Source organism: Carassius auratus, unplaced genomic scaffold (genome assembly GCF_003368295.1).
Source record: "Carassius auratus strain Wakin unplaced genomic scaffold, ASM336829v1 scaf_tig00013464, whole genome shotgun sequence".
Taxonomy (NCBI): domain Eukaryota; kingdom Metazoa; phylum Chordata; class Actinopteri; order Cypriniformes; family Cyprinidae; genus Carassius; species Carassius auratus.
This window is the reverse complement of record NW_020524398.1, coordinates 110552-137611: the sequence shown is the minus strand read 5'-3', so window position 1 is coordinate 137611 and position 27060 is coordinate 110552. Positions and strand designations below refer to the sequence as shown.

The following is a 27060-nucleotide window of genomic DNA, read 5'->3' as shown; positions in this document are numbered from 1 at the left end:
TTATTGTTTGGATTTGTTAGGGACATAACACTTTTGCATGCCGATTCCCGCGTCGTTAACGCCCTCTTTTCACTTGCGGGCTTGTGATTGGTCGGACCGACACAGTATTTAAAATACTCGACAGTGATTGGACAGTCGCTTACACAAGCGCTTGTGTAAGGCGGCTGCATTGAAGTTGTGTAAGGAGCAAATATACACCGTAGAAAACACCAATCACACATCATTTTCCAAGCTCTTGAGACAAGCCACGTATTGGAAACTCTAAAAGCGTGAGTATGCACTATAATCCAGCACAGTCAGCACGACAGGTGGATTTGACACCTTAATATTTACTTGCAAAGCTATAACAGTTCTCTCTATTGAGGTGATGAAGAGTTCAAATGCATGAACTATTCTGTCCTATCATATCGCTTTGGTTTGCTTAGATCTGTTCTGAATGTCTCTTTCATTTGTTTTCTGTAATGTAATACAACAAATTTGTTCTGTTTTGCATCCTTGCCAACATTTTCTTTCATTCAGTTGAATTTAAATATAATTGCATGCTCTTATTTGTTTTAATATCCATATGCTGTGTAAGCAATTTCATAAATGCGTTTCTCATTACATTTATTGCATGATTATGAAGCTAAATTGTGAATACTGTTTGACTGACAGTTGGAGATGAGGATGTGGTGGGAATGTCTTCTGGTTTTGGCTCTGTCAGCTCTCTCTCAAGCTCAGCCCATGTTCTCCGTCACCACGGATATGGTTCTGCCTCCTGATACTGTTCACAACCCCACCCAGCGGAATTATGGGATGGCGGTGACGGATGTAGATGGAGACGGGGATCTGGAGGTGGTGGTGGCCGGGTAAAGAAACTCCAGTTTAACCTGATTTCTCAGTGATTAATAAATAAAACAGGCAGATATATAACATTTTTGATATATATACACACACACACATAAAAAATTTAAAGTATGACATTTCTTTGATTAAGTTGGATAAAAATTGGCAAACAGATTTTTTGCATAAGTAAAAATAATAACTTTAAATATTTATATATTTATAAATAAAACACTTATGCCCAAATAATTAACGATTGCAAACACTTCAAACAATGTACTTTACAATATTTGCATTTTAACTTCCATAGCATTTCCAATCGTTAAATATTTTATTATACATTTTGCTAAACAGGCAATGATGTAGAATATTGGGCGGGGCTAAACAGCAGTGATGTAGAATAGTGGGCGGGGCTAATCAGACAGTGATGTATAATTTGTGGGCGTGGCTAAACAGGCAGTGCTGTATAATCTGTGGGCTTGTCTAAACAGTACTGATGTAGAATAGTGGGCGGGGCTAAATAGGCAGTGATGTAGAATCAGGCGTTGATCATCTTCTGTCGAGACGGTGTTTATCCACACTATTACATCAAACATAGGAACATTCCACAATATGTTGTTTTGGCAGACTGCCTTCAATATATAATATGAAACTTACAGGATGTTTTTATAGTACAGTGACCTCTTATACGTCAAAAGATCAAAATAATTTTGGTTTCTCAGTTCATGACCCTTTAAGGATTTTGTTGTTTGCCTGTTATCAGGTATAATGGCCCAAACCTGGTTCTGAAGTATGACCGTACCCAAAACAAGCTTGTGAACATAGCGGTGGATGACCGTGGCTCTCCTTACTTCGCGCTGAGAGACCCGCAGGGGAACGCCATCGGAGTGACGGCCTGTGATGTGGACGGAGACGGCAGAGAGGAGATCTACTTCCTCAACACCAACAACGCCTTCTCAGGTACGCAGAAAAACACGAGTGTCAGTGACAAATAGACCCACAAAACTTAACGATTGCTTACAAAACCAAACTAACTCCTTAAAGGTCGGGCGACTTATGCTGACAAACTGTTCAAGTATCGTAACGGACGCTTCGAGGATCTGCTCGGCGATGACATCAACGTGCGCAGAGGCGTGGCCAATCGCATGGCGGGACGCTCCGTGGCTTGTGTCGACAGAAAGGTAATTATCCATCTTTTAATTATTAGTGAGTCAATATTATAATTAGTTTTGTATTTTAATGAATTTATTCTGCTGTAGGGAACAGGTCGATACTCGATCTACGTGGCGAACTACGCCAGTGGTAACGTGGGTCCTCACGCGCTCATAGAGATGGACGAAGCTGCCAGTGACGTCGAGAAAGGCATCATTGCACTGACTGATGTTGCACCACAAGTCAACGTCAATAAGTTCACAGGTCAGAGATACCAGAAGTCATGTTTGTTTATATGTGTGAGATTTACAAAGGTTTTGGGTTGGTAAGAGTTTTTATTGTTTTTGAAAGAAGTCTCTTATGCATGCATCATAATCTGAAAACCATGCCCACCATTGGGGGGGGGGGGGGGGGGTTTGGACATCCCTCCCCATTGACTTTGAATTGTGGGAAGCTGCCTCCTTGTCTTTTCTGAATCATAACAAATGCCTAAAAGCTGCTACATATGTGACAAGGTGTACAGTAAACAAGCTTAAAAACCCAGAACTACATTTTTATAAGCTGTTGACCCAAAAAACGAGCGTTTAAGGGCACAAAAGTAGAGCGCAACATGCCATATTACTCTGAAAACTTCGGCCACAAGAGGGAAATGTAATTGGTGACAGGAAACATTTGTTATTTTTAACCATGTCAAAGGATTATTTCACCACCTGATGTGAACCTTAGAGGAGGTGATATATTAAGAAACTACATTTGATTGGTCTACTTCAGTACCTATTTTCCTTACCATCCTTTTGTTTGAAAAATTATTCTACGGAATGGCCCAATGTGGAATACCCTGACAACTATTTGTGTCTTAAATGCATTTTTTGGGTCGACAGCTTATGAAAACTTAGTTCTGTTGTTTTCTGTTGTATTACACCTTGTCACATAGTAGCTTTTAGACATTATTCAGTTTTTTTGTTGTAAGTCAAAAATGATAAGTTAGCAGCTTCCTGCAATACAAAGTCAATGGAGAGCATTGGATTGTTGGATTGCCTAAATGCCATCTATCTCTATACTCACCAAGGCTGCTTTTATTTGATAAAAACACAGTAAAAATAGTAGTGTTATAACATATCATTACAATTTAAAGTAACTAACTTCTATTACAACATACTTTAAAATGTTATTTATTCCTGTGATCAAAGCTGGACTTTCAGCATCATTACTCTAGTCTTAAGTTTACGTGATCCTTCAGAAATCACTCTAATATTATGATTTGCTACTCAAGAAACATTTATAATAGACCCTTTTGTCAAGACAGTCATCAGCATCGTAAATACTCAAAAGTTTATTTTATATATATATATATATATATATATATATATATATATATATATATATATATATATATATATATATTTTTTTTTTTTTAAATGTATGTACATATGTACATTAGAACACTATACTTTGTATAGTTTCACTGTTGCATCAAAATACAAAAAATATTGCTTTGTGAGCAAGGGATGAGTTTTGTATGATGTACCCATAATACATTGCAGCATGAAGCATGTTGTCATTGTTGAGATTCACACACTGATTCTTGATGTTTCCATGATAAACAAATGTTTTTTTATCCTTGAAATCATCTGGTTAAAATCTACTGGGTCTGTTGAACCAGTGAGTTGCTATATTATATAATATTCAGTTAATATCATATGATGATATTTTAATCACCAGCAAGCAACCACAACATTTAATATATTGCTGTTTTTGCCATAACAAACATAGCTAAAGAAAAATGTTGAAAAGTCAAGAGTCAAACTGTCCAAATAAGCTAAACACTGATTGCCATAATGGTGACTATTAATTTCAAATAGACATCAACACCTAAACCTCTGTTAATCTCATTAAGATCTAAGATTTCAATTTGTAAATGTATGACATCAATATAGTTTATAATAAGTGATGTTGAAAATATTTTTTTTGGAGTTATTTAATATAGTTGGATCTTCTTCAAACAAACCAAAATTTCACATCTGAGCAACATCCAAGGTCCGATGGGAAGCTTCCTGTTCATATCTCAATTATAATGTTAGAGGATAATTTTCTAACAATGTTATCAATTAAAAGAATTGTAATGATTTTAGAGAATGTTATACTACTGTTTAGCAGAACATTCTGGGAACTAAAATAAAACTTGCTGCTGAAAACATTCCCAGAACATTCTTAGAACAATAACATTCCTAGTTATCCCTCCTTGTTATGGAATATTAATGTTGTAAAAGTGTTAATGTTGTTTTATAAGGTGGCCGTGGTGTAGTTGTCGGTCCAATCCTCAGCGACACAAGGTCTGACATTTTTTGCGACAATGAAAATGGACCCAACTTCCTGTTCAAGAACAACGGTGATGGGACCTTCACAGACGTGGCCGCCAAGGCCGGTGAGGAACCTGACGTTATATTTACAGTACTGATTTATAATCCTCCCTCAGACTTATGTTTTATGGTCTGATAACAGGAGTTGAAGACAGATATCAGCACGGGAGAGGTGTGGCGCTGGCCGACTTTAATGGCGATGGAAAAACAGACATAGTTTACGGCAACTGGAACGGTCCACACCGCCTCTACCTGCAGGACGCCCAGCAGAGATTCAAGGTAAGAGTCACCTCTGTAAATATAGTTAACAGAGCCTAAATGTAGGCTACTGTGAGATAGGAATGTTTTTTCTTGACTTGTTTTAAAATATGTTTTGGTATATGGAAGGTAGAAACTAAATACATTTTTAATATAAAAAAGAAAAGACAATAACACACACACCAAATTGGTGTTTGTGCAATTTTCTTGAAAATATACATTTTTTGCCATATGGGTCTATATGAATCTGTATCTGTAATGATGAATTGGTCTGTTGTGTTTTTGCAGGATGTCGCCACACAGGCCTTCGCCACTCCGTCACCCATTCGCACCGTCATCGCTGCAGACTTTGACAACGATCTTCAGCTTGAAGTTTTCTTTAATAACATCGCTTACCAAGGAAACGCCCCCAACAGGATCTTCAGGTACTTCAACTCTGATGTCCGATATTCACTGATATATATTTGTATTCTTTAGAGATTATAATGTCTAAAAACTGAAACTAGAAAAACATAAAAAAAATAAAAATAAAATCTATTAATAAGTAAAAATACAAATTTTGAAATAGCACTGGCTTTTGTTTGTGTAGGGTGTCGAGGAAGCTGAACTCTGACCCTGAGGTCACAGAGCTGGATGTGGGTGATGCCTCTGAGCCTCAGGGGAGGGGCACAGGTGAGATCACATGACCTGAGACACTTCCTGTGTAAATAAACCACCATAATGTCTTTCTTTATTAACTGACAGCATTATAACGTGATGTTTTGGTTGGATAACAGGCGCCACAGTGACAGACTTTGACGGTGACGGTCTGCTGGATCTGTTCGTGGCTCACGGGGAGAGCGCCTCTCAGCCCATCTCTGTGTTTAAGGTCAACCAGGTATGTCAGAAAGTTAATTTCCAATGTAACAATCGATGACTTTTGGACGTTATTGTTTGTGTACTGTATACATTGTCTCCTACGTTCTGATATAAAATTCAGTGTAAATGAACACTTTAATGGTTCAGCGTGCTTTCTTCTCTTTTCTGCAGGGCTCCTCTAATAAGTGGCTGCGTGTGGTGCCACGAACACGTTTCGGTTCGTTCGCTCGTGGAGCGAAGGTGGTGATGTTCACGAAACACAGCGGTGCACACACTCGCATCATTGACGGAGGATCAGGATATCTGTGTGAGATGGAGCCTGTGGCTCACTTTGGGTTAGGTATACACATCAGATCATTTACAAATTAATTTAGTCATTTAACTTAAATCATTTTATACCTGATTTATGATGTGTTTATTCTACATAGACTACTGTTCAAAGTTTGGGGTGCGTTATATTTCATTTGAAAGAAATACTACTTATTGATCAAGAATGCATTAAATTGATTAAAAGAAAATACATTTATGATGTTACTGTAAATGCACATATGTTTCTTGAGCAGCGAATCTGGATGATTTCTGAAGGATTATGATTATGTCACCATGTTACACTGAAGACTGTAGTAGTGATGCTAAAAATTCAGCTTTACGTCACAGGAATAAATTACATTTTACGAGATATTCCCATAGAAAACAGTTATTTTAAACTGTAATAATATTTCACAACATACATTTTCTTATCAATTAAATGGAGTCTTGTTGATCCCAAGAGACCTCTTTAGAAAAAAAAAAACATTAAAAAAATCTTAAAGACCCCAAACCATTTAAATGTTTTTCATATTTGACTCTTTCGATCTCTGTAGCTACTCCATCCATTAGCATATGAGATGAATAGTCTCTTTTGATTGGCTCTTAGGAACCGATGAGGCCACCAGCATTGAAGTCTTTTGGCCGGATGGTCGCTCCATCGCTCGGCGGCTCGAGTCCACTGACATGAACACAGTCATTGAGATTGCATATCCTAATGAGGGGGAGGAGTCAGCGCTCACATCTGATGCACAGGTACGACTGCATGCAAATGAGGAGGAGGAGTCAATGCACACCTTACACAAACAGGTATTGAGATATGCAGTTTAGGAACAGACATTTGATGACAAAACACAAATGTATTATTATCTGAGGGTCAATATTATCTGGCTTCAGTAAAATATTGTGAATACTGAGGTACGGCTGTGTATTGATTCTCTGCAGTGTGGAGAGGGATTCACAGTCAACACAAACGGCCGTTGCATTGGTAAGATTATCATGCTCAGTTCACACTTGATCCAAATTTGAGTAAAAATGGTAAAAGCATTTCTCTAACTCTTTTGGAATTCAAAACAACAAACATGATTTAAAATGGCTTTAAATGTCACAAATGTAAACATATATATATATATATATATATATATATATATATATATATATATATATATATACATACATACACACTTAATTAACACATCTGAATAATTATAAATCTTTGACATGTTTTCTCTCTCTTGCCCCTCAAACAGCGAGAGCCTGAGTATTTTCAGCTGGACACTGAGTCATCATCTCATTAAATCAGAGCTGTGCTGTCAGAAGTCTGATACTGAAGCAGTTATTCAACAAACTCAACCACAACCTTCCGTCGTTACTGCCAAATATCTCCTGTAGTGCTATTGAAATTGAACACTTGTACTTCATCCATCACATTTCTAAGAGTAACATGATAGTCAGCATTAACTAAATCTGAAAATGTTTACGTCAGACACACTTGTTGCTTTTCTTTGTATTTCCTTTTTTTTTTTACTTGTTTACTCAAAGGTGGAATGGTGTGTGTTACTAATAAAGCCCAGTCTGTGAGTGTGACTCTATCTCCATTCCCTTCATCCTGTTCAGATGTAAACGAGTGCAGGCGTCTGCCAGCAGTGTGTCCTCACACTCGTCCGGTGTGCACCAACACATACGGACACTATAAGTGCAGCTCAAAGAAGAGATGTGTTGAGGGCTATAAGCCCAGCAGGGACGGCCGAGCGTGTGTGGGTGAGTGCAGGTGATGCTCTGGTTTAAGTTGAGGAAGACAGAATACACTGAGAATGAATGTAGCAGGATAGATGCAGTTCTGAGAGTATGTGTCTTTACTTTCAGTCCATTGGTGAACTACACTGCAAAAAAGTGATATATGATTCCCATCTTTGAGCACTGATGTGAAAACGCAGTAAATCAGAATTGAATCGGCTATAATTCAAGAGTGCTGTAATACAGTCTCTTTAAAAGACACTCAATCGATTATTGCAGAAGTACAACCACTTCAATAAATGGGATTAATGTAAAGCAAATGCACTGCACTAAATACAAAAATTATTATACAAAATCATTTGTACTTTAAAATCAAACAAATTTGTGTTCGGTTCTTGGGAGATTTTGTTAAGGTGACTATAAAAACACTTCAAATCTTACTAAAAGGAGGGGAACAACTAGGGAAGGAGCCCACTAAAAGTCAAAGCAAGTTAAGTCCAATTTCAGAACGATTTTCACAAAATTAATTAAGTGTTGACTCTTCTATCTTTCAAAAGAGCTCTTATTTATGATGATTACTAAAATATGTGGAAAAAAAAAATGTAGAGGCAAGTATCACATTAAAATCAATGAAGTAGCTAGTAAACAAATCAATTTAAATAATTTGAAATAAATTTTAAAGAAGTACTAAAATTATAATTTTTAAAACCTACTCCAGAAACCTTTTGTTTTATTTGAAACTGTTGAGTGTATTTACAGTAGGCTGCAGTTTATTTACACTGCAGTAATATGTCTAAAATAATAAGCCTCTGAGTAGTGTGGAAATATTATTTATATACACAGGAAGAATTTACCTGTTCAGAATCATAATGCATAAACGGTCTAATATAAGTGCAAAAATATTACCTGAAACCCTTCTAGTCATCCAAATTTCTTCTTTCTTTCCACATTAGAATCATATCTGTTTTTCTCCAACTCATCCTTATCCTCATCCTCTCTCTCTCTGTTTCTCCAGCTGTGTCCTCCCGGTACGACAGCAGTGTCTCTTCCTCTCCTGTCTGTCCTGGTTTTCCTCTCTCTGATCTTCTCCTGATCTCAGTGCTGGGTGTCTCTGGAGGTCTCTGTCCCTGTCTCTGTGTCGTTGAGTCTCTGTAGGTTTTCTGTTCTGGTCCGACTCACTGTCTGTCACCACGATGAAGACGGAGCTCAGAGTGATCAGATGATGCACAAACAGGATGAAAATCTTCAATCATGCTTTCAGACCTCTAGAGTCTGACTGAAAACATTACTGCGTGAATATTTGTGTCCACAAGGAGAAGTCACAGGAGTAGAAGAGCTGAACTGGATGAATTCAATGAGTCACGATGATTGTCTTTCCCCAGACCTTACATGTTGACACTTTACAATATTATGGCACTTTAAAGCTGCATTCTTTGGTTAAAAAGGATCCAAAATCAGTAAATGATTATGTATATAAACAATCATTGTTCAAAACTATCTCCTTAACTTAGCCCCTGATTCTCAACAGTAAGCTAGTAATGTTCTCTAATTCGGCTTTGGGTCGGATTTCGCAAGAAATGCCAGTTTGTGACACTGTTAACACATTTGAGAACAAATTATAATATTTGCATGTTTGATGTGATCTGAGCTAACTTTACCAATTATTTACAGTTTTGGTTAAGTGCAACTGGCAGACATGTTACTTCTTCAGATGAGAATTCCCAGCGATACTTGTTATTTTTGACATATTTCCAAGATGTATCTGTAATTCTGAAATACATACACCTCAAAACATAAGATTCATCCGCGCTGGAGCCATGCCGATGCACAACCCACATAAAGAAGAACATCTCAAACAGAGATGGTGACAAAGAGGCATATATATTAATACCTTAACTTAATGGCAAAAAACAATGAACTGTTTAACAGGAAAGCATTTCATTTTGGGCAAGTAAATAAAACCCTGTGCATGAAAATACCTTTAAATAAAATGTGGATCAAATACAGAAAAGCCGAATTCCTTCATTTGACCATGGTTTATTTATTTTGCTACACAACAGAAAAGCACTCTCAGCTTCTTCTACGCTTGATCTTTGCATAAACAGATGCCAAAGCTTCTCAGTATGAAATGGAAGCTCATGATGAAGGACCATGTGAGGAAGCTCTGGCTCTTGGCAGTCACGTCATCAGGACTCGTTTCTGCTCTGACGACGTGTTACGAGTACAAAACATGAACGGTTAGCACACTATGAAATAAAACAAAACGACCAAGTCATAAAAAGATGGCAGTGTCTAGGGCTTGTATAAAATATATGGGCTTAGATTTCAGTCCTTGACATCTACATAGTCTTAAATCTGACTTCTGTTCAATAATTTGAGTAATTCTCAAACAAAAAAGGGTGAAAAATGGTGATGATGGAAGACTGTCGTGTGCCGATTGGCAGCTACATCACAGGCGTTTGTGAGTCAGTGACAGAAGCTCCTGTGTTTCTCCACTGAGTGACTGGAGGATGTGCAATGGCTGCAGGGCAGTGAAGGTGACGGTTATGACTGAGGTAATGACGCGCTGCTGATCCAGAGCTGATGCGTCTCCTGGAGGCAGTTCATGTCAGGTGTGTGTGTGTGTGTGTGTGTTTGGCGATGCTGAGTGGACGCTGTCGTGTCTGTTCAGCAGGCGTCAGTATGAAGGCATCACACGTGTGTGTGTGTGTGTGTGTGTGTGAGTGTGTGAATCATCGTCCGCTGCTGCTGGTTGTGCTGCTTCCTGAACTTGAACCGCTGGAGCCGTGATCCTCATACACACTGATCTCAATCTGACACACACACAGGTTAAGAGACTAACATCACAGCATTACACAACCTTACATACACACACTAAACAGCCTTTACTAGACGACCTGCAATGAATATGATTCAAACTGGTGTCCGGTTTCATTTTCTCATTAATGATATTTTTGTTATTTTAAAGGCATTTTACTAATACATTTTGTTTTAGTTTTTAATTTGCAATAATTTTTAGTTATTATTATTATTATTGTATTTCTATATAATTAGTATTTTTATTAAATGTATTATGAATTTTATGTATTTTATATTAAATTCTATTTGATTTGATTTGATTTTATTTCAGGGTTTTATGGTTTTAGTTAGTTATTATAACCAATTACTGTTTTAAAGCAAGAAAGATGGAAATCTGACAAATTATTTATCGTGAGACATTATTAGATATTTTATATGAACTATTTTCTTCCATTAAATTAACATAACATGACAAATAGCAATATCTGGTAAATTGTTATTCAATTGTGAAAAATACAAAATATTATAAAAATAAATAATATAAAATATAAGATAATATAATAATTCTCAAGTTATAAATATTATATGTTATTACTCATCAACCTGATTTAATTACAAAAAACAATATTTAGCTTAATATTTAGATTTAACAATCTTTTGAATTTAACGCACTGTAAATATATATAGGCATAAAGATTAATTTTAAATATATCCATATCTTTATTAATAAATTTAATTATGAAAAACTATATTTATCTTATTTGATATTCAACTAAATCTGTTGAAGTGACACCAATTTATTGTTACAAAACTGAATTAATATAAGCCAAAAACAATATCTGGCCACTTCCCACATTTTGTTCACAAGACTAACAACAGTTTCTGAAGTACAAGCAGCGTCCGCTGACCATTTGTTCACACACACACACACACACACACACACACACACGCACACACACGCACACACACTCTGTAAGGATACGACTCTCATGCCTCTCTCTATGGGGTCTGTGATGAGGAGACCTCGAGGAGCGTAGACCTTCTCATTCTGCTCCTGAATGTACCACGAGATCTTCTTCAGCACCTGCACAAACACACACATCAGCATCATTTTTAATTGCCATAGTTTGCAAAAACTGGCACATAAAACCATGTTTTATTTTTACATGCCATTTCAGGGTGGCTTTATCTGAAACTGATAATGCACCTTCTCGTAGCGTGTCTCGATGCACAGGAATATGAGGTAAACCGTGAGGCAGGCCAGACATCCCTCGAGGTAGGACTGGCCTCCGATCTTCTCCGCCTCTGCATAGTAATTATTCAGCATCTTCACCGTGTCCTCAAACAGCGTCCTCTCAATCTGACCAATCAGGTGCAAGGATAAGATGAGTCAGCCAATCAGAGAGCACCAGATAGTTCACCCAAGGACATTAAATGACAAAAACTAATGGGTTTGAATCAAAAACAGACATTGTGAAAATATCTGTCTCATGCCAGACATCACGTGAAAACTCTTGATTGCATCAAAATAATCAAACAGAGAAAGACACAGAGAGCTCTTCATGTTAAGCTCCCTTTACCAGTCATTTACTCAGCAGATCTTCACTGGGTGTCTGTGTCATGATCTAACACCTTTAAACAGCTCTATTATCAGCTCTATTAGCAGCTCATTATGTGTGTGTTGTGTGGAGTCTGCGCACTCAGCAGTGCTTTACTGAAGAGCACAGTTTCTCTGAGTGAAGAGCCCTTTTATCATCCTCTTCTTTTTACTTGCGTTGTGTCTCTTTTGTTCTGCCAAACACACACACACACACACACTTACCCTGCTGTCTAACTCGGAGGGGAACTTGGTCTGGAACTTGCAGATGGTGCCATCCGTGTAGTCTCTCTGAATGAAGACCTTATTGGCCAGAGATGCACTGTGTCTCAACTCCTGAAGGTTATGGAACTACATCAGAGGATGAGAGAGGGATTACAGATTAACAGATCTAATCAGAAATCCAGTTTCCTTCAGATGTTAGATGTTAAACAATGCATGAAAATGGCTTGACGAGTGCAGTTTCCTTTACGGCTTTGTAGCATTTTCTAGTGAAACCAGAAGTTTGACGAGGAAATTATCCACTAGTATTCAGTTATATCACATATGAATGTTCCTGCTAGTCAGTGACCGCTGGTACATTTTAGCAGTGCATTGCAGGTGATGACATTGTGTTCACTCATCACTGCATCACTTGAGCTCAAAGAGTAACGGAGTTAAATCATCATCATTAGCTCAGTATATTTCACTGATGCTGCTGTCATAAGCTCTACATTAATGTAGAGATGTTTCTGTCATTAACTCATAGTAATGCCATCATCATAAATCTCTTTTATATTAATGCAGTTGCATCACCATCATTAGCTCATAGACAGAGCAATGCAGTGATGCTGTCTTTAGCTCATATAGTAATGCAGTGGTATATAAATTATATCTTATAGAATAGTGCAGTGATTTCATCATCATCTCAGACTAATGCAGCGATGTCATTATCTCATACAGTAATGCAGTGATGTTGTCTTTTACTCAGAATAATGCGGGGACATTTTCTTCATTTATCTTCATCACTGCAATACCCTAAGCCTAAGGTATTGATAACACTGCCTTATGTGAGCTAATGATCATGAAAACTCATAGAGTAATGCAGTGATGTTGTCATAAACACATAAAGTAATCCAGTGATGACCTTATAATTTAATGGACACTTCATAGGCTGTATGCACACACACACCAACATCAGAGCGATTGGCCATCTGTCACTACCAACACACACAGCCTAACATCCGTCCATCCCCCACTCCTTCCCTGCGTTCTCACCTCTTTCTCTTGCAGTATCAGTAAAGTTCATAGACTGGAAGACTATAATAAGAAAGCACATTCCTTACCAAACTACTGCACAGCACCAACACACAGAGATTTAGCTCAACTGACAACACTGTATGTTATTCTTTATCTTTGGATATCTGAAGGTCAGATAAAGATTATTTTGACTGCAAGCAAGGGACAGTATAATTACCCCTGGCAGTCCTGGCAACCTGTTATTTAAAACCTGGCATTGTTTTAGCAGCAGGGCCTGCCAGTGAATGTCTCAATCTGATATAGTAACAGGCTGAGACAGCACACACTGATTCAAACACACACACCGCTCTTCAATAATGTGGATGAGATCAATTTCTGGCACTCAACATTTGCACAGATCTCAAGAATTCATGCACAGCTCAGATAAAAGACATGTCCGGTGTCAAATAATGCACAACATGACATTTACCTGTTGAACTCCTCAGAAATACACTCAGATGGATCTAGAACTGAACTGTGATGGGAAAAATCTAATGAAAGAGTGGTACTTCAATTATAAACTACTTTATGCAATTATTAACAAATTAATATACCATCCCATGGTACTTCAAATGATACATGGACCAGACAATGTAAATGCCAAAAGTTTGCTAGTAACATAGGACATGTAGCATGCTAGGAACACTATAAACCATCAACTTTTAACCATTAATATTGTATATATATAATATTCCATTAGGTTTTTTTTGGTTATAACAAGACACAAACAGAAGGTGACCAATTACCAGTAAAGACCAACAGGGTCCATTACAGTTTCCATTAAAAGCAATACAATTACCATCGTAACCAGTAAAAACAGTACAAATTCTGTGATTGTGTCTATTGTTTTTTTTTTTTTTTTCATAGTACAATAACATCTGATCATTGTAGTATAAGGAAAACCGAGGGATTTATCACAACTAAGCGTTCTGGACTGTTGTTACTAAACGCCTCGTTAATTATGCATGCATGCCACTCTCGGTAACAGTCTCAGAAAGATGAGAGACACTGTTACCGACTCCCGCGAGCACAACCGATCGATCGCGAGGAGACGATCATTTAACACACACACACTCACCACTGAAACCAAATATATCCAAACACACTCTAGTCATCCGGTGAAGCCTGTACAGAATGATTATTGACCGAGTGTGTTTGTTTTCCGCTCGCACGAGATTAAACAAAGAGATCTCGCGCTCGAACAACGACACCACGCGCGCGCTCAAGGTTACTCGGCGGGACAGCGGACAAACATTTAACTCTTAAATTAACCCCAGAATCACATTTTAAATCCCAACCGCAGGAAATCACAGCAAATATCGTCAGTTAAATCACTTTTAAAAAAGTGAATTTAAAAAGAAAAGAAAAACACCCTACAGATTCGTGGCAGTACGGGAGTTTTGTTCGGTCCGTCGCTGTCCGCGGTGCTGAAATCATTCCTGATCCGGTCACCGATGAAAGAGACACACAAACACGTCGCTAAAAGAGCTTATGGAGCAGTGGACATACGCTTTAATTCTCTTCTGTGTCCAGGGCGCGCTCCGCTACGTCACACGCGCACGGCTCGCGCTCATTTGAATAAAGCACCAGATCCTTCTGACCACAAACACAAGCCTTTGTCATCTTCTGTGATGAACAGTGCTTTCACAACAAACTTTCTATTATCGATCTAAGCATCTTATCTAAGCAACAGCATTTCAGGCAATCATGACACTCTGTGTCAGCAATAAACAACTAAATAAATCCACATATCCGAAAGCACCATTGAAAAAGCTTATTTTGTATTTTTATAACATTTACCATTGCAAAACATGGTCACACTTTAATTTAAGGTGTCCTTGTTAAACATTTGAGTAATATTAATTGACTACATTTTTAGAGTTAGGATTAGAGTTTGGCTCATGACTTGCATGTAATTATGCATAATTTATTGTTATTATAATAGTAAGTACATGTAACGTGTAACAAGGACGCCTTAAAATAAAGTGTTACCCAAAACTGTATTTATGTCGTTGTATATGTGGTACGTCCCTTTTTACTTTGACAGTATTTCAGCAGATCTGACATGAAAAAACAACAACCGCTGATCAATGTCAACATTATTTCATAACTAACGTTAATCACCTAGAATAACATCTCTGCCTGATCCAATATACTGGTAGCCTAGCATATTTAGTTAAATTCAGTCATAATAAAGAACTTTTGAATAAATGACAAACAAGATTACCACATTATAAAACTATCTATCTATCTATCCATCCATCTATCCATCCATCTATCTATCTATCTATCTATCTATCTATCTATCTATCTATCTATCTATCTATCTATCTATCATCTGTGCCTTATGTGCTGAGCAGCAATTATAACCGTTTTAACGTTTTTTTAAACGACGCGAGAACAGCGACAGAGCTAATGTTATACACTAATGATATTTAAATGATCAAAATGACGCCGCAATTCAGACGCTATCTTAAAAAAAACGGCTCATATAAGCACACCTGGCACAAAAACGATGAATAAAGGTCTGTTTCTCACCTCTGTGGCCATGTTGCCATGCGAGAGCGAGATGCCTGGACCGGTGCTGAAACGGGTTCATGAGAATAAACTGAGAGGGGGCGGGGCCGGAAACAATCACACAATCTGATGACGCGCGGGGGAGGAGCAACTAACGCCGCCAAGTCAGATAATGTTTTGGGTTATATATTTACAAACAAAAAAGCTCTTTCGGAAATGACTAATATTTTGCTATAAATTCGTCAGAGATCACTAAGGGACTATCACGAAGAGAAATCCATTCACCTGAGTGGGTAACCATAGCAACAGATCGCCAGAACCAGCGCTGTTCTGTATAAAAGGCACCTGTTTTGCATTGGTTTAGCGCGAAAATTCCTGACAGTTATAAAATTATTATTGTAACAGTAGATGTAACCAAGGAAAGTGGTGGGGCTATACTATGGATAACTCCCCAACAGATTTGAATTTATGTTTCAATAGCAGTAGTAGGATCTAGCTATATAACCGTTAAAACACTGGTTTTACATTCAATATTGACTTAAAGATACAGACAAATAAAATTACAAGAACAGAGCTCATTTCTTTCAATAATCTGAATAGGAGCACTCTTGGGAATGATTTGCTGATAGAATATAATGTTATTATTTTGGTTAGTTTAAATAGTTTCTGAGGGCAAACATACTAAAGCTTTTCCAGACAAACTTGAAAAAACAAATTAACCAATAATCATGGATTCAAGCAAACAAGCAGCTAGCAGAAGGTTGAATAGTAAACTCTTAGTCAAAAGGTTAATGACAGAATTAAACTGACTCATATTCCTCCACTGATTTGACAGTACACAGCAAAATCCCCAGTGTTAATTTAACACTCTGAGTGTAGAGTCTGTGGACTCATATAAACACTGAAGCAGTGTTAAAAGTAAAACACTGAAGCAGAGTTGAAGTTAATGAGATAATTACGAAATTAATTGAGTCATGATTGAGCATTATTGAAGACACCTGATGTTAACAAGCAGACTCACCAAACGAGAAAACCACAATTTGTGTGTCACCATTATAGTGATCAGTGTTTAGTTGGGATCTTGGCTTGTGGCTTTTTACTTTAAAAATTTGTTTTGCAAGTCAAGAGCAAAAGTCATTGGGTGGTGATGATTACGTTTTAATGTAATCATTGTTTGACCTGAGTTACTAAACTAATTTATAGTGTTTTCTCTAAATAAAACTTCCATTATTGATTGTAACAGTTTTGATTCCACAATGAAAGCGTCTGCATATTCTATTCATTTTGTAGGCATCTCTTGCAAGTTTTTTTTTTTTTTTTAAATAAAAGAGTCTTTATTTTAGGCACACACAGATAACAAGAATCAGCGTATGAATCTCAACAACGGTGACAAACAGCATATTCAGATAAACAGATCTACTCTGAACATCACAAAACTAGATACAAAAAATTCACATAAAAACAGCAAAATAAAATATAGTTAGAATAAAAAGTTAAAAAGACAGTTCAGCTCATAATTTATTCATGCCGCAATGCATGATGGGAGCCATGGATGAGTTTTTATTGGCTACAACATGCTTTTTTGATGGTCACTATTGTTGTGATGCTCACGCTGATTCTTGATGTCTGTGTGTCTAAACTAAAGAACTCTTTCTTTATATAGAACTAACTTTTAAAAACATGTCATATTGTGCCAAAAATGATGGATTGCTATCTTTGTTTTTCCCATTTAATTTATGTATACATTAATGAAACCTGAACTCACGCATTCAGATCTCTACATGACAATTAGTTCAAACCACAATCAATATCACACATGATTGCCTTTGCTCTGGTCTGTATGTTATAATTGTGTTACCACAGCAACACAAAGTCTAAAGTAAACACCTGAAGGTTCAAGATCCCAACTAAAGCAAACACTGAACACTATAATGGTGACACACAAATTGTGATTTTCTCGTTTGGTGAGTCTGCTTGTTAACATCAGGTGTCTTCAATAATGCTCAATCATGACCCAATTAATTTCATAATTATCTCATTAACTTCAACTCTGCTTCAGTGTTTTACTTTTAACACTGCTTCAGAGTTTATATGAGTCCACAGACTTTACACTCAGAGTGTTAAATTAACACTGGGGATTTTGCTGTGTATGTGGTACAGTAGCCAGAGGAGCCTAATAAAATGCTCAGATTCACTGGTATTGGCATCCAGTTCAATAAATAACCAACATTATTTTCATGATCTTGTTTTCCTCTTTAGGATGATGTGTAAAAAACAGATTTAAAAACAGATTTAACCGGACATGTATCCCACCAAGGGCTCAGATTCTGGAAAGAGATGCCCAATTGAATTAGAGGTGAATCATGGGGATCACTGTTGAATAATGGAGGCAGAGAATAGGACAGTATTCTCAGCCAGCGTTCAAAGAAAAGGTCAGGATAGCCACAATAAAACTCCATAACGGCGTGTTTGCAGGCGGACTGCGGCAGCAATCTGCCTTCTTTTAATCTTAGCGGGTGATGTGGAGGAAAATCCCGGTCTCGCGAGAGGCAAGCGTGGTGTCGTAGACACAACGGTTAGGCCAGAGAAAACAAAGCGGCAAACAACACTGTTTGGAGCGACAGGAGGTTTAGAACCAAACGAACCTCACACTCAAGCAGATTGAATCACTTCATAAAGAAGTCATGGATTTAAGAGAGTTGGTGGAAAAGTTTGTGGAGACAGTGGAGAGACTTGAACAGGAAAATGCCGAACTTCAGGAGAGGCATGATTGCATGGAAAACCAAAACAGATGGGATAACCTTGTATTTTATGGTATCCCAGAATCGGGTCGGGAAACACAGGAAGAGAGTGAGCGAAAGATATGGGAACACACGGCTGAATACTATGGTGTGGAAAGAGCCAAAAGCAATGAGGAACTACAGATTGAAAATGCTTACCGGGTTGGGAAAAGATCGCATGGGAGAGCAAGGTCGGTGGTGGTTCGTTTCACAAGGTGGAAAGACAAAGAAAGATTCTACACAAGGCATGACAAAAAACCCAGGAATGGCATGAACAAAGTAATGAAGATGACGGAAACAATTGAATTAGGGTGTCAAAGGACTTCAGTGCTTGTGTGCGTGAGATACGGAGAAACTAACTACATGCAAACTCTACGACAAACTCAACCAAATACACGGATGTCACTTCGACTGTAAAATGTTAACTTATGACACAGAGTCGGAGTCCGTGATTGAAATTGAAACGAATAAAGAAAGACCATCTGAAACTTTCGTAAGGTAGGATGATGGCCTCGGCCCAAATTAACTCACTGTATTGGTATGGAATGTTCACGGGTTAAGGACAAAGGTCAATAACAGTGAGTTATTGGACACTCTGAATGGAAACTCTATTATATGTTTGAGTGAAGTCTGGTCACAAGATGAGACTGAGTTTTGCAACCTACTGACTGATTATACATGTTTTTGTCTCAAGCGAGTGTCAACATTTGGTCGTAATATTGGAGGTATCTGTGTATATGTACATGATTCTATTGTGAAATATCTCTATAGGATTTGTTAACAAGCAACTGACTGTGTAGTTCTATATTCTGACAAAGAGAGTGGGTTATTCGAAGATACTTATTTTCACTTATATTTTCCCAGAGGCATCTAGCTCATATAGAAAGAGAGAAAAGAAAAATGGTATTGTTTCCTTGGAAAATGAAATCTTAAATGTGCTAGATCAATTTGGAGAAGATGTAAAACTTATCAACTTATCATATTTAATGCTAGAACAGGTAATGAATGTGATAACAGTGTGATGACTCTGAATATATAGCCTGTGGCTATATACATTGAAGTTGCAGTTGTTATCTGAGTCAAAATGTAACTTAGATGTTGATTTTGAAATCTTTGTTACAGACTGTGTAAATAATCATGATACTACAGTTTTTAATCGAGATGAAATTTTGGACAGTAATATTATGTTTAGTGAGGTCTTTAAAGCTATTATGTCAATGAGTAATGGAAAAGCCCCTGGACCGGATGGTATTATAATTGAAATGATATAAGCCGCTCTACATACGCTATGTCCCATAATGCTTTCTTTATATAACAAAATATTAGAAACAGGAGATTTCCCAGAGTCCTGGTGTGAAGCTGTGATTTGTCCTCTATATAAGAATGGTGATAAAAATGATGTGGAGAACTATAGAGGAATCTCACTGCTTAACATACTAGGTAAAATTTTTACAAATATCCTGAATACGAGGTTAGTGCACTATGCAGAAATGAATAATATACTCTTTGAAGAACAAGCAGGGTACAGGTCTGGTTATTCCACAATAGATAATATTTTTTAATATATTACAAAGCAAAAAAGAAAGATGTATTGTATATTTATTGATTTCTCTAAAGCTTTCGATAGTGTTCAACATACTCTTTTGTATTTTATTCTCATTAAGAATGGTATTGGTGGGAAAGTATTTTATGTATTAAAATCTATGTATTCCAAACTTAAGTCATGTGTGAAAGAAATTAAGGTTTAACAGAATATTTTGATTGTACCATTGGGGTGAGACAGGGTTGCATGGTGAGCCCTTTTTTGTTTGTTCTTTTTCTAAATTAATACATAACAATGCTAAAGAAAAATTGTAAAGGTATTCAGATTGAAATGATGACAGAAGTGCAAACATTGTTGTATGCTGATGATATGGCCACTGTAGCAGATACAATTGGACGGTTACAGAGACAGATTGAACAGTTGGAAAAATGAAAAGTTTTATGGTACGAGAGTGAACGAGTAAAACAAAAATTATGGTCTTTAGAAGAGGGGGACATTTGAACAAAAATGAAAAATGGTATTTTGCTGAAAAACAGATCGAAGTAGTTAATTGTTACAAGTATCTTGGTGGTTTAGACCCAAATTGTCATGGTGGAAAACCCGTCAGCATTTAGCAAGCCAAGGCAAGAAAGCAATGTTTTATCAAGTTTATCCGTAAACAAAAAATTTGCTACATGCAAGCTCTGTTTTTGTTTGATCGCATGGTTGCACCTATATTGTATTATGGTTGTGAAATATGGGGCTTCGAACCAGTTGAATGTATTGAGAATGTTCAAGTGTCTTTTTGTAAAAAACTTTTGTGTGTAAGCACAAGTGCAAGTAATGTAGCAGCTTTGGGTGACCTGGGAAGATTTGCATTGTCGACATCCTATATGAAAATATGTATTATGTATTGGATAAAATTAGTGTCAATGCCTGATCATCGCTATCCAAGAAAATGGTTCATTATGCTTTTAGAATTAGATAAAGTAGGTAGAAAAACTTGGGTTAAGAATATTAGAGTATTATTGATTTTTTATGGCTTTTCAGCTACTTGGGAGGCTCAAAGTGTAGGTGATATAAGAACATTTACAGACATGAGGAACTTAAAGAGCACCTATTATGGCATTTCAAATGTTCCAAATATTGTTTTAGATGTCCCCAACAACAATTTTGCATGCATGCAATGACAAAAAGACTTTAGTTTTCTTATAATATGCATTTATTTTGACCTGTTTTGACAGCGATTCTCAAATGATTAGTTTAATGATTAACTTTTCAAAACCTCGCCTTTAGGTGACGTTAGCGAGTATAGCCGAACGTAACGAGGTATGACTCTATTCTTAAAGAAAACTCCGAAAACAACGACAAACAATTCACATATCTCAATACAATTGTCATTGAAGACCTAGAAGCTAAACGGTGCTTACACAACAAATCAAACAATTACTAAGCATGCTACATAAAACATAAAAGCAACAATTATTAATAACACTTACAGGTTGTGATACGAGGATAGGAGGAAGCTGATGCAAATACACTTGGAACTGAACCTTCATTCAATATCAGCCGGCTCGCGAATCCAAGTTTGATTGCATTTAAGTTGGTAAAGCAATCCTCTTCAAAATGGCGTGAACAAAGCACAAGGCTCGGACTATGAATTGTTGCCACTTAGTCTTCAAATGAAACGAAAGATTCTTGGGCAGATGAAAAAAGTTTGCTTTTTAGTCGCACTTCAGAACACAACGTCTCGTCGCCATGATGTTTTCTAGTTTTCACTGGCGTCTTGGAGCGCAATAAGTGGGCGTATCGTATTCAAATAACTTGACAAGTTGATGTCATCTAGTCAGAGAAAAAGCTTTGGTCTTCTAACGATTCATAAAAATGACTCAGAGTGGACTCTTACTTTTGAAAGACAATAGCTTTATATACGGTGCACTGTCATATTTCAAACTTTGCAGGATGTTTTTGTTCACTTAGATCTATGTTACACACTACATGAAAGGTAAATTTCAAAATTCCATGATAGGTGCTCTTTAATGTGGTATCATAAGCAAACTGTTGAATTCTACACATTTTCAGTGGTCAAAAACCAAATGTGAGTCACTTTGCCAACAGCTGATACTCAAAAGAGGTATGTCTGAAGAACACATTTTTCTTTCATCTTCTGGTTCTTATGTGGAACTTCTGCTGGTCTTACAACTGCACCACATAGTGTCTCTTCTTCTTCGCATCAATAACTCAGAGATGCATTTAGAGCAAAATCAAAGCCTCCTCATGAGAGTCACATGACACAGTCTCCTGAAGTACAGGCAGAAGCGTAATTAAAATGTTACGTGTTACTTCCCCAACACATGTAGTACTTACTACTTACGCAAACTTTGATCACACTACAAACAATACAAAACTAAAATGCTATAAGATACAGAAAATATTAATTAATTTTTTCCTTGGGTCTTCAGTCTGTGATTAGCTGACCTCACCTCTTGTCTAACAAGTCTTCGGGTTCAAGTCATCCCTTAATCACGTGACAGCCCCATACACCAGTGATTCCCAAAGTGGGGGTCTCGAGATGATTTCTATTTAAAAAAAAGTGAAAAAAAAAATATATAGGCCCTTTATATTTTTGTTGCAATTAATTTAACCTTTTCGCACGTACGATCACACCGGTGTGATCAGTCTAGGCTGGTCTCTGTGTACGATCAAACCGGTCAGTGCTTGACGTGAAATTCAAACGTGCCCTCGCGGGTTGGCTGGCGCTGAGCCATAGACAGGCGCTTGGAGATGTCATTACAACATTTCAGTGTTTTCAACCACATAATGTTTATTTTAGGTTTCAGACATATAAGTACTAAAAAAACAACAGTCCAACAGATTTGATCATCTGAACTGCGTCTGCGGCACAAACTAAGATGGTGGCGCCCATCACGCATACAGCTCAACTAATGCGATCAGTGTTGGGGTAGTTAATCAAAAAATGTAATTAGTTACTAGTTACTTCTGTAAATTGTAATGAGATTACTTTACTAGTTACTGCATTTGAAAAGTAACTTTACTACTTTACATTCCTTTTTTTAGGGCCCTTTAGGGTTTTCTCCGTTTTCTGTTTAAATTTTTCTGGATACCATTTTAATGGTTAAATTTAATTGTATTCATAAAAAAGCATGTCTTATTAATTTAAATCATAACCCTTATACATTGTCACAGCAATTTATTAAAAGTTTAACAAAAATGACATGTTTAGGGCCCTATGAAATGTATACATTTTTTCTTCACCATATGTTTTATTTTTTTAGTATGTGTAATAATTTAAATGCATAAAAACATTCAAAATTCAATTATAAAAATTTTCTTAAAATAGCCTTATGCAATGTTTTTTCCCCTCAGAAATTCTGATGTGTATTTACATTTTTCTGGGCAACAAATGAACGCATAAAACATTAATTTAGATTTTCTTTTAAAGATAAATTGCATTTATTTTTTCTTCTTAGAAATATATTTTCAATTTGAGTATGAACAAAAAACAAACTATGCAGCAGTAGAAACAATTGCGCAAATTGTCTTCAACAATACAGTGCAAAAACAGTCCTGAGAAATATTCAGAGTGCAAAAAAATAAAATAAAAATAGTGTAACTATCTTTATGAACTGTATAATTATATAATGATTTACTTAGTATACATAATATAAATGATCGATCCGTTGGCTGTAATCTGTGTCAGAATCGATTTTACCGGGACATCGCCTAGCGACCCAAGACATAAATTCCAGTGCTTTATCAGATATGTACCACTGTTTCATCCTTGTTTTTGATTTGTTTTATGTCAGAGTACTCTGTCAAGTGTTTTTAGTGCTTTTTCTGAGAGTTTTCTCATGCAAATGTGTTATTGTGTGTTTTTATTCATGCACTCAGGACAGACTTTACTTTCACTTTGTTTTCGTTCATTTTCCAAAGCAATATGTTAAGTAGTAGTTCAAAAGACTACTTATTGGTTTAATATGGGACAGTTTGAACCAATCTGGGCACGGGGTGGGACTAAGCGTCTACAATCATTTCTGTTTGGCTCAGAGGAACGAAAGCATTGGTTTCTTCTGACGAATCAATGTTGTCAAAATGCGATGATGTAATCACGTACACTACAGCATCTGTGAATAGGGCTTGGGCGTCGTGATGTCATTACTTGGCGTGGCAGTCACGTTGGTAGCCTCCTTAACTGCTACTCAAACTATTGCGCAGTGTTTAGACATACTTCCTCTTATCCGTGTTTCTTAATTTGATTAATTAAAAATCTATTTCAACCATGGTAAACTGTTGCTGTATTGTGGGGTGAAATAGCGCAACATATAATCGCCATGGGGAAAATAAAATGAGAATGGATTAACTTTCCCCACCGCTTTCCTGCTTGGAGGCGCGACCACGGAGACCATAACATCTGAATATTAATTTATATAGCTTAAGTCAACATTGAAAATAAGGGAAATTTTTTTGGGTTACTCATCCAAAATATGGGAAATTTCAACATTCATCTTTTTGTTGCTATCCCTCTGCTGACAGCAAAACTGCTGCATTAACTAACGTTAAGCGATTTGTGAAGCTAGGTCTAACGTGACTTTAGTTACAGATTGGCGTGAAATCGTGCTCTCATAACAACCACGCTATCTTAAAAAGCCCAACATCACGCTAAGGTTGCTTTCAAGTAAGAAAAACGATGCTTTGAAAACAGCTGTTTCGCTGGAAGGGCAAGGAGTAGCAACAGGACAACAACACAGTGACTTGACAGGTCCGATTGAAGAGCTAACGGGATATTTTACAGGAAAATACCCATCCATTTGTGAACTGTACGAGACTTCAATGACTTGTAGTTTCGGAACTATTCTGAAGTGTAGGCGCTCACAAAACAAACAAGGTAGCCGAAGATATCTGTAATGCACAAGTGCGGCAACAAGTCTCCGTCGGTACTCCACTATTTGTTGGGAATTTCATATGGATCCAAACCGTTAATAGTGCCGATTTTGTCCACATACCGGTCCCTGGCATCCATATTTAGTGTATCCCTATAAATCCCACAATATTTTCGCGATTTTAACATCTTTTTTCTTTCTCTCTATTCATCTCATCTCGTTCAACTTGCTGTATGTTTACATTCGCGAGGCTAGCAACAGGGCCGCCACGTCCCAGAATGCAACTCGGCGACCAAGCCCTATATCCAAATGAGATAAATAGGATATCGTCAAAACGTGGAGAATCTCTCCTTTACATCACTTTTTAAAACATTCAGATTGGATTAGCGTTATTAAACATTGGTTAAAGTTATTAAACATTAAAGAATAACAGTTATTTTTAGCCGCGGGCGGCTGTCTCGGTCTTTGAGGGTTAAACAAGATCAATCGTTATCGGGAAACCCAGCCCAGAACTTTACACACAGGCAAACACGGCATTTGTAACGCAGGAAAGCGCGTTCCTATAGTCTAGTTAAGTAGTGTAGTTACCAATATTATTAGTGAAATGTGTTACTTTACTTCGTTACCCAAAAAAGTTATATAGTTACTGTAATCCGTTACTTTGTAACTCGTTACCCCAAACACTGGCGATCATTATAAAGGTGTTTAAACAACAGAACACTTCCACTTGCATATATTTGACAATCTGAATATCAGCTATTTCATGCCAAATCTAACAAATTTGTGAATATTTTGAACAAAAAAGGAAAAATGACATAAAAGCAGATCATCATTTATTCAGCTCTGTTGGTGCTGTGGTGTCACGTGACAAGCAATGACAAGTCACCATGGAAACTGTAAAGCCACACATCTAAATAACGCCTTAAAAAACTCACGCTGGGGGGTCAGCCAGAATATTTTAAATTTACGCGTGAAAGGGGTTAATTCAATACTTGTTAAATGGTGTTTGCAGAAAAGTCAGATACTAATATATATATTTATATAATTATACAAATTGAAATAATCAAAAGTAGATTAAGTAAATTAGTGCTGAAGTACACAAGCGCCATCTAGAGGAAATATACATCCTTAACTCCCTTTGTGACAGAAAATATACATTTTTGAGGCAGCAATTACACTCCCGCCATCACACTATGTGTGATTCCTAATAGAAATTATGAGTACTCAAGTAACATATGATAAACTTAACATTCAAAGGGGTATTTTGTACACGTTAAGTATACCCAGAGAAATCACCCATCAAACGTAACCCTTTAATCAGCTTCAAGTAATAACACTGTTTTGTGTATGGGTCTTTCTAGATAAACTAACTTGCTTGTGCGTGCAACCTTGCTATCCAGTGTTGCATTACTAACAAGAAGTTTAAGTCTTCTCATCCAACCATTAGTTCCTGGAAAGACTTCTATCACTTTGGCAAGTTTCCACTGATTTCTTGGTGTCAAGTCATCTTGGAGCAGAACAATATAATTTATCTTAGCGTTTCTCCTGCTCTTGTTCCACTTACTTCTCTGCTACAGATTCAAAAGATATTCCTTTCTCCACCTGGTCCATAACTCATTTGCCAGATACTGAACTCTTTTCCATCTCTTCCGAAGATAGAGGTCCTCTCTTACAAAGGCTCCTCTCTCCAGGAGGTGGTGCAATGATAGTGGACTTCATTGTTAGTATATGATTCGGCGTCAATGGTTCTGGTCCCACAGGGTCATTGGTCCCACCCTGCCCCCCTGGTCATAACCAGCGACTCTCTGTCGCACAGTAGAGAAATTACCGTATGGACAGGAGTAGAACCTCGCAGGCAATCTTTTACTGTCTATGAGGCTATCAGGGGGACGTGGAGGCATAAAGTCAAGAGAGATAATTAATCAACCAAAACTTGCTCCTGTTCACACTCGCCTTCTCTGGAAGATTCGGTGGGTGATTCAGATTTCTCTTGGCACAGCGATTAGAAGACTTACAGGTTGCTCACGTGACATCTACGTCATCAAGCTCATTTTGAGTCTGCTCAGTACGCTCCACCCACAGCAAGTAAGTGCTTCTAATTGACTTCATTTTTCTCCGTTGAATCCAATGGGGTCGCAGTGTCCATTTCTTTTACTGTCTATGCTTTGATGTA

General features: G+C 37.2%; 2 protein-coding genes across 2 annotated transcripts; one reads left to right on the top strand and one right to left on the bottom strand.

Annotated features, from left to right (window-relative positions):
* The first annotated feature begins 139 nt into the window (after positions 1 to 139).
* LOC113073996 (cartilage acidic protein 1-like) lies at positions 140 to 7343 on the top strand. The gene is made up of 14 exons (XM_026246691.1): positions 140 to 269; positions 655 to 848; positions 1586 to 1782; positions 1867 to 2003; positions 2082 to 2238; positions 4265 to 4399; positions 4477 to 4613; positions 4881 to 5017; positions 5182 to 5264; positions 5369 to 5469; positions 5622 to 5790; positions 6367 to 6512; positions 6702 to 6744; positions 7007 to 7343. The coding sequence occupies exons 2-14, from the start codon at positions 661 to 663 to the stop codon at positions 7015 to 7017; spliced, it is 1641 nt and encodes a 546-aa protein (XP_026102476.1). The 5' UTR covers positions 140 to 269; positions 655 to 660; the 3' UTR covers positions 7018 to 7343.
* Positions 7344 to 9513: 2170 nt separating this feature from the next.
* LOC113073995 (golgin subfamily A member 7B-like) lies at positions 9514 to 15750 on the bottom strand. Its single transcript, XM_026246689.1, has 5 exons — positions 15706 to 15750; positions 12115 to 12240; positions 11500 to 11652; positions 11275 to 11376; positions 9514 to 10306 (listed from the first exon to the last, which is right to left on the bottom strand). The coding sequence occupies exons 1-5, from the start codon at positions 15715 to 15717 to the stop codon at positions 10226 to 10228; spliced, it is 474 nt and encodes a 157-aa protein (XP_026102474.1). The 5' UTR covers positions 15718 to 15750; the 3' UTR covers positions 9514 to 10225.
* Positions 15751 to 27060: the final 11310 nt, after the last annotated feature.